Source organism: Leucopleurus acutus (assembly GCF_964270905.1).
Source record: "Leucopleurus acutus genome assembly, chromosome: 11".
NCBI lineage: Eukaryota > Metazoa > Chordata > Mammalia > Artiodactyla > Delphinidae > Leucopleurus > Leucopleurus acutus.
In genome coordinates this window covers 2,544,863-2,559,389 of record NC_139152.1, presented here as the reverse complement: position 1 = coordinate 2,559,389, position 14,527 = coordinate 2,544,863, and the positions used below count along the sequence as shown (strand labels likewise).

Here is a 14,527-nt window from a genome sequence, read left to right as displayed (position 1 = left end):
ACATTTCCCAGAGGAGTTGGCTGGAGAAAGTGAAAAGTCCCTCCCTTCTCCTACTGTCTGTCCCGGTGGGCTCGGGCTGGGATTTGGAAACCGCGTTTAGCGGGGGAAGGGTGCAGACTGAGAACGAAGGCTCCTGCTTGGCTGTAGGTAACCAACTCGCCAGGTGTTTTCAGCTGCACGCAACAGATACACCCCTGGGAGGAGCCGATGGGATGGTCCCGTCTCCTTGGACGTTCTGGAAGGAGGGCAGGCCTGCATAGTTGCAGCCACAGCATCTTCCTAAACGCCGCCCGGAGCGGCTCTGCGCTGGAAATGCCTTGCTTTCCTCCCTTTCCTGGTCTCTCAGTCCCTTGTTTCCTTAAGCAGCAGGTCCCGAGCAGGGCTCCCCAGGCTGGAGCGACCCCCAGGGTGAGAAGGGGAGGGTGGGACGGGAGGCTGGGGAGAGATGGACCTTCCCCGGGAAGCAGGCCCTCCCGGTGCCCTGGTCTGCATCGCACACTGACTGCTGCCTTTGGCCTCTTCTCTCCAGGGAGCCCGTCTCGGAAGCCGTCGGCCCCCGGGGTCTTCCCCGGGCCCTGCGGGGGGCGCGGGCGGACCATGCCCAGCCCGCCTGCCCTGCTCGCTGCTGCCGCTGCGCTGTTCGCCTGCTGGGCCCCGCTTCGGGCCGCGGCCAGCTCCTGGTGGTGAGTGCGGGCTGCAGCCCTCCCAGCCTGGCCCCCTGGGCCATAGAAGAGGGGCGAAGGGGCCGTTCCCTTTTCAGCAACCCCAGGAGAACGGGCACAGCTCTTTGTCTCTCGAGCCCCCAGCGTTACGTAAAGGCTCCCTGAGGAGAAAGGATTAGTTCATTTGGCTTTTTCTCTGATCCTGTCCACAGTTCCCTTTCCCTGGACCTCCTCCGTCTCCATGGGTTGTTAGAAACAGCTCTTTTGTTGCTCTCGGATCAATACGAATATTGATTTTTTTTTTCCTGCTGGTGAGGGCACGGAGAGTAGGAGTCCCAGTTTCTAAGTCTGAAGACCTGATGAGGGCTTTGCAGGAGCATGTGTGGCTTCCTTTTGTGTTGTTAAGATTACTGTCACTGCCAGGTGGACAGGGGAATGGCAGGCATGCCCCCGTCCCCTGTTTGGCATGGTCTGCGCTCTGCTCTCATTTTTGCTCAGATGGCAAAGCCACAGCCTTCCCCTCTGACTTAGCACCTTATCATATCTGCTAGATGAGCGGGAGAGCCCTACAGGGCAGGGCCAGGGGCCGTGTGGCAGAGAAGGAAGTGCAAACTTTTAGAGGATACGGCCATGTATGTAAATTGGTTTCGATTTTAAAGGCCTAAGGGGAGTTCTCGTGAAAGGAATGGGCTGCTTTCCGCACACATCCTGCACTTGGGCCACAGTGGCCTGGCCGCGCCTCCTGCAGAGAAGCGGCCTCACGCACAGCACGCCCACCCGGCGGCCACTCCGGTCGTCCCCCCGAAGCCCTCTCCCAGCTCGGAGCACTCCTCCCTGTCTGGTCACTGTGGATCCAGACGCCCAAGGTGGTCTCGGGCATTCGACATCTCACACATCGCCTGCGTTCGTGCCTCAGTTTCCCTTTGAAGGCAGGAACTCGGTTTTGGGTGACTTTCCTTCCCAAGCCCCTGGCTCAGGGCCTCCCCTGGGAGGGGGTCAGGTGCGAGGCCTGCTGCCGCCACGGGGCCGCGCTCACTCCCGGCCCTCTCGCTGCAGGTCTTTGGCTATGAACCCGGTGCAGAGGCCTGAGGTGTTCATCATCGGGGCGCAGCCCGTGTGCAGCCAGCTCCCCGGGCTCTCCGCCGGCCAGCGGAAGCTGTGCCAGCTGTACCAGGAGCACATGGCCTACATAGGCGAGGGGGCCAGGACGGGCATCAGGGAGTGCCAGCACCAGTTCCGGCAGCGGCGGTGGAACTGCAGCACCGTGGACGACGCCTCCGTCTTCGGGAGAGTCATGCAGATCGGTGAGCGGGGCGTGGGGCTGGAGCAGCTGTGCTTCCCGGCCTGGGAGCCAGGCGTGCTAGGGGGTGGTCTCGGGCTCAGCTGGCCCTCTGCTTCCCGCCCTGCCCCGAGCAGGGAGCCTAGAGGCGCTCCCTCTGGGCAGGGGGCGGGGGTCTAAGCTGAGTTAGAGCGGATCGGGAAGCCCGCCCACCACGACTGACCCCTGTCTCAGCTCCAGGGCCTCCTCGAGAGCTGTGGGCAGAGAGCTGAGTGTCTGGAGAGTTTTGCCTCTTCCACTTGGACACTGAGAGAGAGAGAAACTTTGGGACAAATTGGCGATGGCTGTCGTTAACCTGACCCAGATCCAGTCCCGGCTTTTTCATTTGAAAGGGGATGTGTGTGAAAGTGAGGGCGGGGAGGGGCAGACTGAGGGAGGAAGAGGAGAGGGCCGCCCCGCCTGGATTCCCGTCCTGTCCCCTCTCCCACTCCTGGCCGAGGATTCTTCGGCTGCCCTATTGCTTAGATGGAGGTGTGATCTGGGGTCTAATTGTTTTAGGTCCTTTTGAAATGCAATCCTCCCCTCCCTGGCAAGAAATTGAGAAATCCGGCCCTATTCTACTGGTTCTTATCCCCAGGGCCATAAAAGGAAGGTGTTAGAGCACCATGTCCCGGCTCACACTCTCCCCGAACAGCTCCCCCCCCCACCCCACCCCCACCCCCCCGCAAGGCAACATTCTGCAGTTCCCTGAGGCTGCGGTTCCAGCAGGCCGGGACCAGGGGAGTTAGGGATTCTGCGCTTTTGCGAAGGCCCCTCCCTCTCCTGACCCCCTTCCCCTCCCTCCCTGCCCCACACTGAGAAGTGAGGTCCAGGGAGATTACACTTTGAACCTTGCTTCTCTCTTCTTCCTTCAGCATCAACTCAAGGCCCTTGAAAGGAATTCTCATGAGTTCCTGTAACAGTCCTGCTGGGCAACTTTCCCGAAACAATAGGCCTGGGGGTCAAATGGGATTCATTCATAGTTGATCAAATACGCTTAGTGCCTGTCCCTTCTTCCCGGTGAGAGTCTTGGTTAGCCACTCTCCTCCCTGCCTGCTGGGTTTCAGGTGAGGAAACTAGGATGGCCCAGGTGTAGAGAGAGGCATCCCCTAATACTGTCAGGGAACTAATATTTCTTTGGGACCTAGTGAATGCCTGACGTTGGCCAGATCCTTTTCACGTAATTTTGTCGCGTGAAGGCCCGAAAGTGCGGCTTTGCTTTAGGGAAGAAGGCGTGTCGGGAACAGAAACTCCGTGGGGTGCAGGTCTGCGTGGTGGAGTGACCAGTGAAAGCGGACGCTACCAGTCTCTGCCCTACTCTGCTACAGATGGAACCCCTCTGTTTGCCTTATTCTCACCGTCCCCTTTTGCAGCTTCCCTGCAGGCTTCTGCTGTCTGGGGAGCTGTCCTCCCACCTCCCGCTGGGCCCAGGCACTCTGGCGAGTCCTCTCCCTGTGTCTGGCGGGTGGCTTCTGAGACGCCTTCCTCTGAGCCCCTGCAAGCGTCCACCACCAGAGGGCAGCAGAGCGGCCTGGAGGGCACCAGGCCCCTCGCCTGGAGGCCAGGGAGGCCACGGAGGCGGGAGGCTCCTGCGGGTAGCTGGGCAGCTGTGGAACAGAGGACGTGATGTTGTCCTGCTGTCTCTGTGTCCCGGGAAGATTCACGACCTCTCAGGAGCTCCCTGGCTGCTGGTTTCTCAGCCTTTATCCTCTCTGTATTGTTTCACATATAGAGACGCCCCCAGTTCTCTGCTGCTGAGAGCAGCACGAGGTCTGTCCTTAGGCTTCCCTGAGGCCCACGTGCTGCCCCAGGAAGGCAGAGCTGCCTGCGCTCAGGGCCGAATGATGCCCCCAACCAAAGGAGACAGAGTGACCACGGGGGGGCCTGAGGGCATTCACCGGGACAGACCGGGATCCAACTACATGGTGGGCTGGACCCTCAGAGCCCTGACGTCTGCAGGATTGCGCTCGGCTGCAGGAACGTTATTTTAAAAGGCAATTCTGAGAGGGGTGACTCAGCTCTGCAAAGCGTGTTTGCTAAAGAACGGTGGTGGAAGAAATCAGACATATGTAGCTTGGAAAAGAGAAAACATAAAAGGCATATTCGTTGTTTTCAAATCCTGAAGGGCTGTCAAATGGAAGAGGGATTAGCTCCAGAAAAGGGAAGCTATAGGGAGGCATCTTTCAGCTTGCTCAGAGAAAGAACATTCTGGGGATGAGAGTCATTTTAAAAAGATGGAGTGGGTGGCCTTGGGAACCCAACCCGATTCTCCAAGGCGTGTTGTAAAAGCGATGCTCACAGCGGATGGAGTGTAGATCTGGGCCCGGCTTCAGACTCTCCTCCTTGTCCCTGGATGCCAGGTTGGGAGTTGAGGAACTGTTTTAGGGAGACTTCTCAGGCATGACTCCTTCAAAGGGGTGCCCAGTCCCTCCTCCCTAAGACCCCTTGGCCATCTTACCGTCCTGGGAGCTCGCATAGTCTAGCTCCCTAGACCCACAGATCCTGCCTCTGGCTGTGGTTCACACTGGCTCACACATCAGTCCCGAGGGCTGAATCATGAGTGTGGCTCCCGCGTCACCTGGTTTTCCCTGGTGCCTCTCCTGACCCCTGGTTACTGGAGAAAAACCGACTCGCCCTGTCTGTTCTGGTTGCAAACTTCACTGTGTTGTGCCTAGACCATCCAGAAGTAGGGCCAGGTGCAGTGACTGCAGACTGCCTTCCTCACCACCTGCCAAGACAGGATCGTGGGACGGCTACCCCTGCCCTTGGAGGCTCAGAAGAGGGGGCGCGTGGGGAGCAGAAGATCCTGCCTGGTTTAATCGCTGAGATCACGACTGAATCTCAGTTCCCTGATAAGAATGCCTCCCCTCCCTCCATACCTGAGTCCATACGAGTATTATTTATCGTTTCTCATAACAGCTTTACTGAATGTAATTCATGTGTGGTACAGTTCAGCATTTTTTTTTTTTTTTTTTTTTTTGGCGGTACGCGGGCCTCTCACTGCTGTGGCCTCTCCAGCTGCGGAGCACAGGCCCCGGACGCACGGGCCCAGCGGCCATGGCTCACGGGCCCAGCCGCTCCGCAGCATGTGGGATCCTCCCGGACCAGAGCACGAACCCGCGTCCCCCGCATCGGCAGGCGGACTCCCAACCACTGCGCCACCAGGGAAGCCCTGCCTTTTTGATTATAGCCATCCTCGTGGGTGTGAAGTGATGTCTCGTGATTTTGATTTGCATGTCCCTGGTGGCTGAGTATTATTTTTTTATCAACGTTTTTATTGAAGTAGAACATCCATCATATGGGTTCTTAAGTGGTTCACTATAGCAATAAAGTACAGTTTGGATTTTTTTTTTTTTTTTTTTTTTTTTGCTGTATGCGGGCCTCTCACTGTTGTGGCCTCTCCCATTGCGGAGCACAGGCTCCGGACGCGCAGGCTCAGCGGCCATGGCTCACGGGCCCAGCCGCTCCACGGCATGTGGGATCCTCCCGGACCGGGGCACGAACCCGTGTCCCCTGCATCGGCAGGCAAACTCCCAACCACTGCGCCACCAGGGAAGCCCTGGATTTTTTTTTTTTTTTTAAAGATGTTGGGGATAGGAGTTTTTATTAATTTATTTATTTTGCTGTATTGGGTCTTCGTTTCTGTGCGAGGGCTTTCTCTAGTTGTGGCAAGTGGGAGCCACTCTTCATCGCGGTGCACGGGCCTCTCACTATCGCGGCCTCTCTTGTTGCGGAGCACAGGCTCCAGACGCGCAGGCTCAGCAGTTGTGGCTCACAGGCCCAGCTGCTCTGCGTCATGTGGGATCCTCCCAGACCAGGGCTCAAACCCGTGTCCCCTGCATTGGCAGGCAGATTCTCAACCACTGCACCACCAGGGAAGCCCGCACAGTTTGGATTTTTTACGGGAAATGATCTGGACGTTTGGAAAGACCGTGCTGAGTGACCGTGGAGGTGGTCCCCCAGTGCTGTCGGGGTGGGAGGCAGTGTGGACCTCGGGGGACAGAGGGAAACGGCTCAGAGGATTCTGGATTCCGTCATCCTAGTTCATTTCTACTCCTGGTCTCGGCCGCTGTCCAGCTAGATAATGCAGGCGTAAAAAGACAGATGTGTGACTCGTGGAGGGGGAGAAACAGACCTGTGAAGGAGAGGTGTTTGCCAGGATAGAGCTGCACTGTGGGTCCCATGATTTGTGCCCAGTCTCGTTCCGACTGTCCCACCTGGTCCACCAGTGCCTCCATGGCCCCCCTCCCGTCCACTCGGGCCGGGCTCCTAGGAAGGCACAGCCGGGGCGACCTCTCCGGAAGGGATGAGGTGCAGGCCGGGGCTGCAGGGGCTCACGGGCAGACGAGTCAACTTCGGTTCCTGGTCCAGGGCGCTTTCTAACCCCGGGGGCCTCGGCAGGGAGAGGTGCCCCCTCCCGGGGTGCGGGCTGGCGGGGCGGCAGGGGGCGGGGGCCTCACCCGTCTCCTGTCCACCCGCAGGGAGCCGGGAGACGGCCTTCACCTACGCCGTGAGCGCGGCCGGGGTGGTCAACGCCATCAGCCGTGCCTGCCGCGAGGGGGAGCTGTCCACGTGCGGCTGCAGCCGGGCCGCGCGGCCCAAGGACCTGCCCCGGGACTGGCTGTGGGGCGGCTGCGGCGACAACGTGGACTACGGCTACCGCTTCGCCAAGGAGTTCGTGGACGCCCGCGAGCGCGAGAAGAACTTCGCCAAGGGCTCGGAGGAGCAGGGCCGCGTGCTCATGAACCTGCAGAACAACGAGGCCGGCCGGAGGGTAAGAGACCCCGCCCCACGCGCACCTGGACGGCGGGCCCCGCCCACACACACACCTGGACAGGGGGCCCCACCCACATGCACACCTGGACAGGGGGCCCTGCCACACACACACGTGGACGGAGGGCCCCAACCACACACACCTGGACAGGGGGCCCCGCCCACACACACCTGGACAGGGGGCCCCGCCCACACACACACCTAGACAGGGGGCCCCGCCCACACACACACCTGGACGGAGGGCCCCACACACACACACCTGGCCAGGGGACCCTGCCACACACACCTGGATGGAGGGCCCCGCCCCCACACACACCAGGATGAAGGACCCCACCCTCGCAGACAACTAGACCATCGGCTGTTCCTGGGCTCTGCTGTGTGATGGCAGCTGGTCCAGGAAGGGGTTGAGTCTGACCACAGAGATTCTTACGATGCTGACCTAGATTCCCACACTGTGGAACTCATCCTTGACTTCCAAAGGCTCCATTTCCCACAAGACACACGCAGTTGCCACTCGTTTAGCCTTATCTGTTTCTCCACAGGACACCGTGCCTGTAGGACTTAGATGCAGTCTCATCACCAGAACCCCAGACACCTCTCGTCTTGACCGCCCCTCCTGTGTCGTGTGAACAGCTAGGATGATTGGAGGTTTAGGCCATCAGACCTCGTCTGGGGTTTATGGTTTGTCAGAGGCTCAGGTAAAGCAGAGCTGACTTTTCAGGGCTGCCATCATGCATATCCCGAGACCCAGTCCAAAAGCACACTTCAGTACTGACGGCAAACACACTTGGGTGCTTTAACTTAAGTGGAACTGTGGAAGGCAACCATCCTTTGAAGGCCTAGTCTCGTCAATCTCATGTAAGAGGCGAGGGTCTTCTGAGCCTCAATTTCAGTGGAGACTAAAATGTAGGTTTGGGGAGAGCTGGGCTTATTGTTTGTGCAGAGCACACCTGGGCCAGGGCTCTGGGCTTCCTGCACGGGTGCTGGAGAGCTCGGGCCTCATCTGCCGGCACCTGCTCGGGAAGCCCCCGTGTCTGAGCACGTGGCCTGCTCCTCTCTCCCGAGCAGGGTCTGCCCCGACGGGGTCTGCCTCTGCTACCGACGGGAGGCCTCGCTCTGCCAGAAGCTGTCTTCCACTCTTCAGGCGTCCACCCTGGATGTGCGTCCAGATCTCCCTGGACAGAGGTCTGAGGCCCGAGTGCTGGGTGGCGGGAGGCCCTCGTGGCGAAGGGCCGGGGCCACGACCTCTCAGGAAACCACACAGACCTCTCTCTGGGAGAGCTGTCCACACTCAGGTCTGCGTCAAGCCCGGGCTCGGGGCCCAGCAAGGTACTTAGTGAGGCCAATGAGCCAACGACAAAACAGGAACAGCAGTTTCTGGAGAAGTAAATTCAGGAATTTAATGTTGGTTCATTGGTGACTCAGTAACAGGATGTGGATATACTTCTAAAAAGTGTTAATATATTAATTTCTTAAAAAACTAACTCGTTTCATAGGAGCACATATCAAACAAAGGGGATTGGAAATGCCTTTTCTGTGACTTAGCATCCTGTGGTGCTGGCAGAACACGGTACCCGTGTGTAAACCTAGCGCCATCACTAGCGTGACCTCAAGTCAAAATTAGAATTGGTCGTTGCCCAGCATCTTCCGTGCAGAGCCCACGTCCAGAGGCTGGTTTTGTTCAGCCAGATATGGGTGTTCAGCTGCGGCGTGTCGGGAGGTCGGGCCGTCGCTCTGATCCGTGGCTATTGTGCTATAAATCCGGGTGGAGAGACCAGAGCTCTTCTGCTCTGAGGGCATCTGTGGAGCTGCCTCAGTCTCCCACGACTTCCTCTCTGTTTGCCAGTCTTTGGGAGTCTAACCGTGAGAGACTGACTTAAAAAAAAAAAAGATTAGGGTCTTCACTTTATCTCCTGAATGCCCCAATTCTACCCATTTTTCGAGGTCCCAGTTCAAACGCCACGTACTCCCACAATCTTCCCATCCCCCGTGGCTGGCAGTCTCTGCGTCTGAAGCGCGGTGGAGACCTGCGGACGTGCCTGAGGTGTTAGACTTTGCTGACTCCAGCTCCTGAGGAGCGGGCTGCCCTGGGACCTCTGCACGTGACAGTGCAGGGAAAATTCCCCGCGGCCTCCTAGCAAGAGGTCAAATTCAGGAAGGCTTTCCTGTCTCTGCTCGGAGCCGTGCCTGGGGCCCCAGGGCAGATGCGGAGGTGCCCAGCCGCTCGTCCTCATCCGGCCCCACTTCTGCTGGCTCCTCATTTCTTCACCCTTAATTGTTTGTTTGCTTTTTCCAGCCCTTATCTCGGCTGCGCCTTCCATCAGCCTGTCCTACCCCCTCCCCGGCTTCGTCTGTCTGCCCCCTGCAGTCTCCTCACCTCTGCACAGCCCTTTATCTCTCCCCGGCGTCCATCTGCTCCAGGTGGGGAGTCTCTGTCCCTCTCTGTGTCTTATCCCCCCTCCAAGGAGCAGGGCTCGCCATCGATCACCTCCCGCCCCCTGACACCTACACAGAACCTTCCTCAGGAAGGAAGGTGGCCGGCATGGAAAATGCCCCAGACCGGTATTTTACAACCAGATCTTTTTAAAGGGTAGGATATCTAGGATCTGACGTCTTGACCACAGAGGAAATCTCGGGCATACTTCGCAAGAAATTTCTCTTGGCCTTTGAGAGCCTCTAGGGACCTGTTGTACAATACTGAAGCCAGGGGCGGTGGGTTGATACTGCCTTGCCACTCAAGGGCCTCTGAGCATTTTCCAGATGAAAGCTGCCTCGTCCTTGTGACATTCCTGCCAGTGACCGAGCTCCGTCACACCGTTAGATGCGGAGGAGAGGCAAGGGGCTCAGCCAGGGGGCGAGAGGTAGACCTAAGAAAATTTTTAAAACATTCTCTTGCTTTTTCAGTTCGCAGCAAGGGCCAAAATCACCAACCTCCTTCTCTTGCAAGAGGAGCATCTATATATTAGCAACAGTAAAATATTTAAAATACAAACATAACCGTCTCTACGGTGTCTTTCTTCCTAGAAGAAGGGAGAATGGACGTCTAAATAGTGAGGGTCAGTGACGCTCTCCCTTCCGGATTTGTTTTACTAAAATTCCTGTCCCTCCCAAATCTCCCCGTGGAGATGCTTATCCACCCCTCACCCCCAGTCACTCAGTGTCGGGTACACAGTTTTAGGCCCTTAATGTTTCCTCCTTCTTCTAACAGCACCGGCTGCCTGACATCCCTCTCTAAACCGAGGACCATTTCCAAGGAATGTCAGGCTCCAGCTCAGACCCGGGGGATTTGCGCCAGAGGACGATTGCGGCCCCGTCTTTGAAGTCCCTGTCGGAATGGGGTGTCATTTCCTTTCTGCCTTTGGCCTGGAGCTGCCAGCCAAGTGCTGGTGCCTTTAGCCTTGGGGAGGGGCCTGCCTGACTTCTCCACCCTAATCCGTTCCTAAGCCGCAGGTTTGGTGAGCAGCCCTTCCTGGGTGGCCCTTCCACAGTTTATTGAGCCTCATGTAGAGCGACAGTTTCTCCACCCGAAAATAGCGGGAATAGTTCTGTACCAGAAAAACATCAGGAAGAGTTTGGACAGGAGTGATATGAGCTGATGCAGCTGAAGCTGTCTCTTGCACCTGCAGCGGTCCCAGCCGCAGTGCTGAATAAAGACACAATCTGGGGACTCTTGAAAAGAAAGCCGAGAGAAACCCTTGACAAATGAGTCCTGCCTGCGTCGGTGACAATAGCTGTGGCAGAAGAAAATGTTGGGCAGCGGACCTGCATCTTTATCCTGCCATCTGCACTTCTGGGCCGGCTGCCAGGGCTAGTTGACACAATGCATCCGTATGCTTTCGCTGAAAGGCACTTTGTAAGCAGCTTTCTGGTCTGCTCTTGCTTTTCCATTTGGATTTGGGGTAGCCCACGTTCAGGTCTCCTCCCATTTTTGTGGTTCAGTGACTTCTGGGTGGATTTGTTTTCCAAGACATCCGCCCTGAGATGGACCCAGCGGTCTGCTCTCCCATAGCATTGGGCTGCCCCTCCCCTGCGTCACTCACTCCCAGGGGGTGTCTTGTCACAACGTGCTGGTTTATGGCGAGGCTCCGATGACTGTGGAGCTAGTGACCAGCTGTTAACGTAGAAAAAGGGACCGTTGAATTCTTAGGGGACTTGACAAGATTGTGGGTAGCTTGCGGCGAGCCAGGGCCGTGCCAGCGGTCTCTGTTACAGGCTCCCGGTACGGCTGATTCCTTTTCTGGACTGGGCTCCACATCGTATAAAAGCTAGACTCATGTTGTTGGTTTCTATTTGTTTGAGACTTTGATCAAGATAGAAATAGCCTTTTTTTTTTTTTCCTGCTGGTAACGATGACACATTTCTTGTGACAAATTTCAGGTGATAATAAATGGGTAACAAAAAGGGCACGTGTACCATCCTGGTAGTGGCTCAGACACGGCCGTCACCGCCCCAGAAGTTTTCTGTGTGCTGTTCCTTTTATCCACTTTCAAAACCGGCCCTCCGCACACGCACCCTGCCGGCCCCCTCCTGCACTCGCCCTAGCCAGCCTCTGGGCATCTTCCGTCAGGGATGTTCCTTCTCATCCCCTTCTCTCTCCTCCCCCTCTCCCCGCAGGCTGTGTATAAGACGGCAGACGTGGCCTGCAAATGCCACGGCGTCTCGGGGTCCTGCAGCCTCAAGACCTGCTGGCTGCAGCTGGCGGAGTTCCGCAAGGTGGGGGACCAGCTGAAGGAGAAGTACGATAGTGCGGCTGCCATGCGTATCACCCGCCGGGGCAAGCTGGAGCTGGTCAACAGCCGCTTCAAGCAGCCCACCCCCGAGGACCTGGTCTACGTGGACCCCAGCCCGGACTACTGCCTGCGCGACCAGAGCACGGGCTCGCTGGGCACGCAGGGCCGCCTGTGCAACAAGACGTCCGAGGGCCTGGACGGCTGCGCGCTCATGTGCTGCGGCCGCGGCTACGACCAGTTCAAGAGCGTGCAGACCGAGCGCTGCCACTGCAAGTTTCACTGGTGCTGCTTCGTCCGCTGCAAGAAGTGCACGCAGGTCGTGGACCAGTTCGTCTGCAAGTAGACAGGGCCGCTCTCCTGTGCTCCTCCGCGCTGCTGCACAGAGTCTATAGGATATAAATCTATATAAATCTATTTTATATTTGTATAAAGAAAAGGATGGATGGTAAATAATTGAAGGAAGAAAACGGGAAGGAAAAGCCTATTTAAGAGACGCTGGAAATCTTGGAGGGTTGGATTTTGCTGGTTCTCTGATCCCAGTGGGTGGGAAAAGGGCTCTGGCCCCGCCTCTGGTGGGGGCTCTCAAGAGGTAGGGACTTGGGAATGTTCCCTGTCTACCCACCGCGGCCTTGAGGACAGAGGTGGTGCTTGGAGGGGGAACTTGGTGATGTCTGGAGTCTTTGCTGGGTGGGTGACTGCCCTGCGACCCTGGCCTCTGGGCCGGGCGGCCCCGTGGAGTGACGGGAACCCAGCCTCACGCCTGGCATCTTCTGGGTCTCGTCCAGAACACCGACTGGTTCCATGAGAGGCCCAGTGCCTCCTTGCACTTTCGTCTGTGTGCGTACTTGCAGAATCCACGGTTACAGGAAAGAGGACAGGCCCCACGCCGTCTGTGGGGACCACAGAGGGACAGCTCCTCCCCAGACTCCGGGGCCTGCCTTTCCAGCGAGAATTACTTTTCCTCTGCGATTCACTGGCACCTGCACCAGGAGGGAGGGGTCGTTTGACCTGATGTGTCAGGAAAGACATGGACTCTCTGTGCCCGAGCTGCAGAAAGCCAGGTGGTGACCGGCGAGGGCGGGTGGCACCGCGCTCCCGCGCAGGGAGCGGACGCTCTGATGCTTCTGCCGGCCCTCCCCGTTGCGGGAAGCTGGGGCAGGTGCAGCCATGCTCGGCCGGCCTGTTGCGGGCTCTTCACCTGTGCCCCAGATGTAGTTTCCCTCTGACATTAAACGCCCTCCACTGAAGTGTCTCTTTCCTTACTTGGACACACGGTTATGTCTCATGGGTCCTTTTATTTTCGATCTGATCCTTGGAACCCTGCTACACGGTGCACGCACGGAAGAGGGCGAGAGAATGGAGACGTTTCAGAGCCCTAGTCTGGTGTTGCAGGGACAGGGGGACATCATGAGAATTCATAAGGTGACGCGTGCGTGCACGCCTTCTCCGCAAGGGCAACACAGAGTTAAATGATGGCTGTTAACATCTCTGCTCTGAACAGAATTCAGAGAGTTAGGGTTAAACCTCACATTTACCTCCTCTTCCCATCTTCCGCATTGTACCTCCCACCAGTCTTCCTGGGCTCTTGGTGACCACAGGCGTTGGGGATGCCCTCTGCTGGCTTCTCCGTGTTGCCATGTGCGGTTTTGGGGCCAGAACTTCAGTTTTGGAGTATCTGGGACAGGAGAGAATAAGGCAGAGCTCAGGCACCCTAGAAAAGGCGGGGGTTTCTGGGAGAGACACTGAGACAGGCTGTCCAGCGAGACAGAAGCCACAAAAGACACCAGTTTGATGTAAGAAAAGTTTGTTTCCGGGGAAGTGATGGGATTACGGAATTAACTTGGTTATAATGAGCAAACGATGCTGCAGAACAGTGTGAAAGAGATTCTGCCCGAGGGTGTCCACGGTCCCACATCCTGCTGTGCCTTTAGTACCTAAAGAAGAACCTCCTGACTCGACACCGAGGAACGTCCGACGTGGGGCTGTGTTCCCTGTAACTGTTCCTCGCACGGTTACTCAGATGGGTCGCCATTTTCAAGAGGGATGGTCCATGAGAGAAAGTGTTCACACCACCCGGCCTACGAAAGATCAAAAGCGTGTCCTTGGCTTCAATCGCTGGCATTTAACCAAATCAACCAACCAGTCACCCAAATCAACCGTGACCGTCAGCGTTTTGAAACACTGGCTGGCTTCATCGCCCTTGCCTACATCACGGGTCCACAGACCCCGAGAGTCACCTTGTATCAGGTGCTGCAAGTGTTTAAGAGCTGAGACCCAGTTCATCCTCAGACACTTCAGAAAGTTAGTTGGGAGTGACTTGCCCACAATCCCAAAAGGTGGCCCCATGTTCACAAAGGGAGATGGCTCACCCCTGTCACGCCGAGCTTATTCCTGCAGAGTCCTGGCCCGGGAATGGGCGAATACCCAATGTTTTCCTTCCAACTGCGGAGCAGATTGTATGTCCAAACACCCACGTGATTGGTGCAGCCGCTGACAACCAGGTCTCGGGGTTATTTAATTTTCAAAACGGGTTGGGATGAAGTTAGACTTATTGTCACACGCTTGTGGGATCCTGGTGAATTCGCAGCTGCCTGTGGCGTGGCCGGTGAGGCAGTGGGAAGTGGGTGGAGAATGTGGAGCCCGCCCTAGAAGACTGAGCTTCTGGGGACCTCCCCGGCGGTCCAGTGGTTAGGACGCCGCACTTCCACTGCCAGGGGCCAGGGTTCGATCTCTGGTCGGGGAACTAAGATTCCACAAGCTTGTGCGGCGAAGCAAAAAAAGAGAGAAAAAAAAAAAAAAAGCTTCTGCTCAGAACCGTAGACTGTTTGAGCAGAGAGTGTGGCAGTCAGACCCCCAGCTCCTGTGTGTCCAGATGAGGACCTCCAAACCACGAGCAGGTCCTAAACCTTAGTGTGCTGTGAAAATGCGGAGTCCTAGACCTGCAATGCCAGAAATGTTTATTCACTTGATCTGGGGTGGGTGGAGCTAGGACCACTGTCCACACCCTCATCAAGGACCTGAGGGAACCCTGCGCTGGTGGTGCA

General features: G+C 57.1%; 1 protein-coding gene across 1 annotated transcript; it reads left to right on the top strand.

The window, feature by feature from the left end:
* Positions 1-597: 597 nt before the first annotated feature.
* Positions 598-11,826, top strand: WNT5B (Wnt family member 5B; the record flags this gene model as incomplete). Its single annotated transcript, XM_082849935.1, has 4 exons — positions 598-683; positions 1,719-1,966; positions 6,462-6,754; positions 11,368-11,826. The coding sequence occupies 4 exons, from the start codon at positions 598-600 to the stop codon at positions 11,824-11,826; spliced, it is 1,086 nt and encodes a 361-aa protein (XP_082706061.1).
* Positions 11,827-14,527: the final 2,701 nt, after the last annotated feature.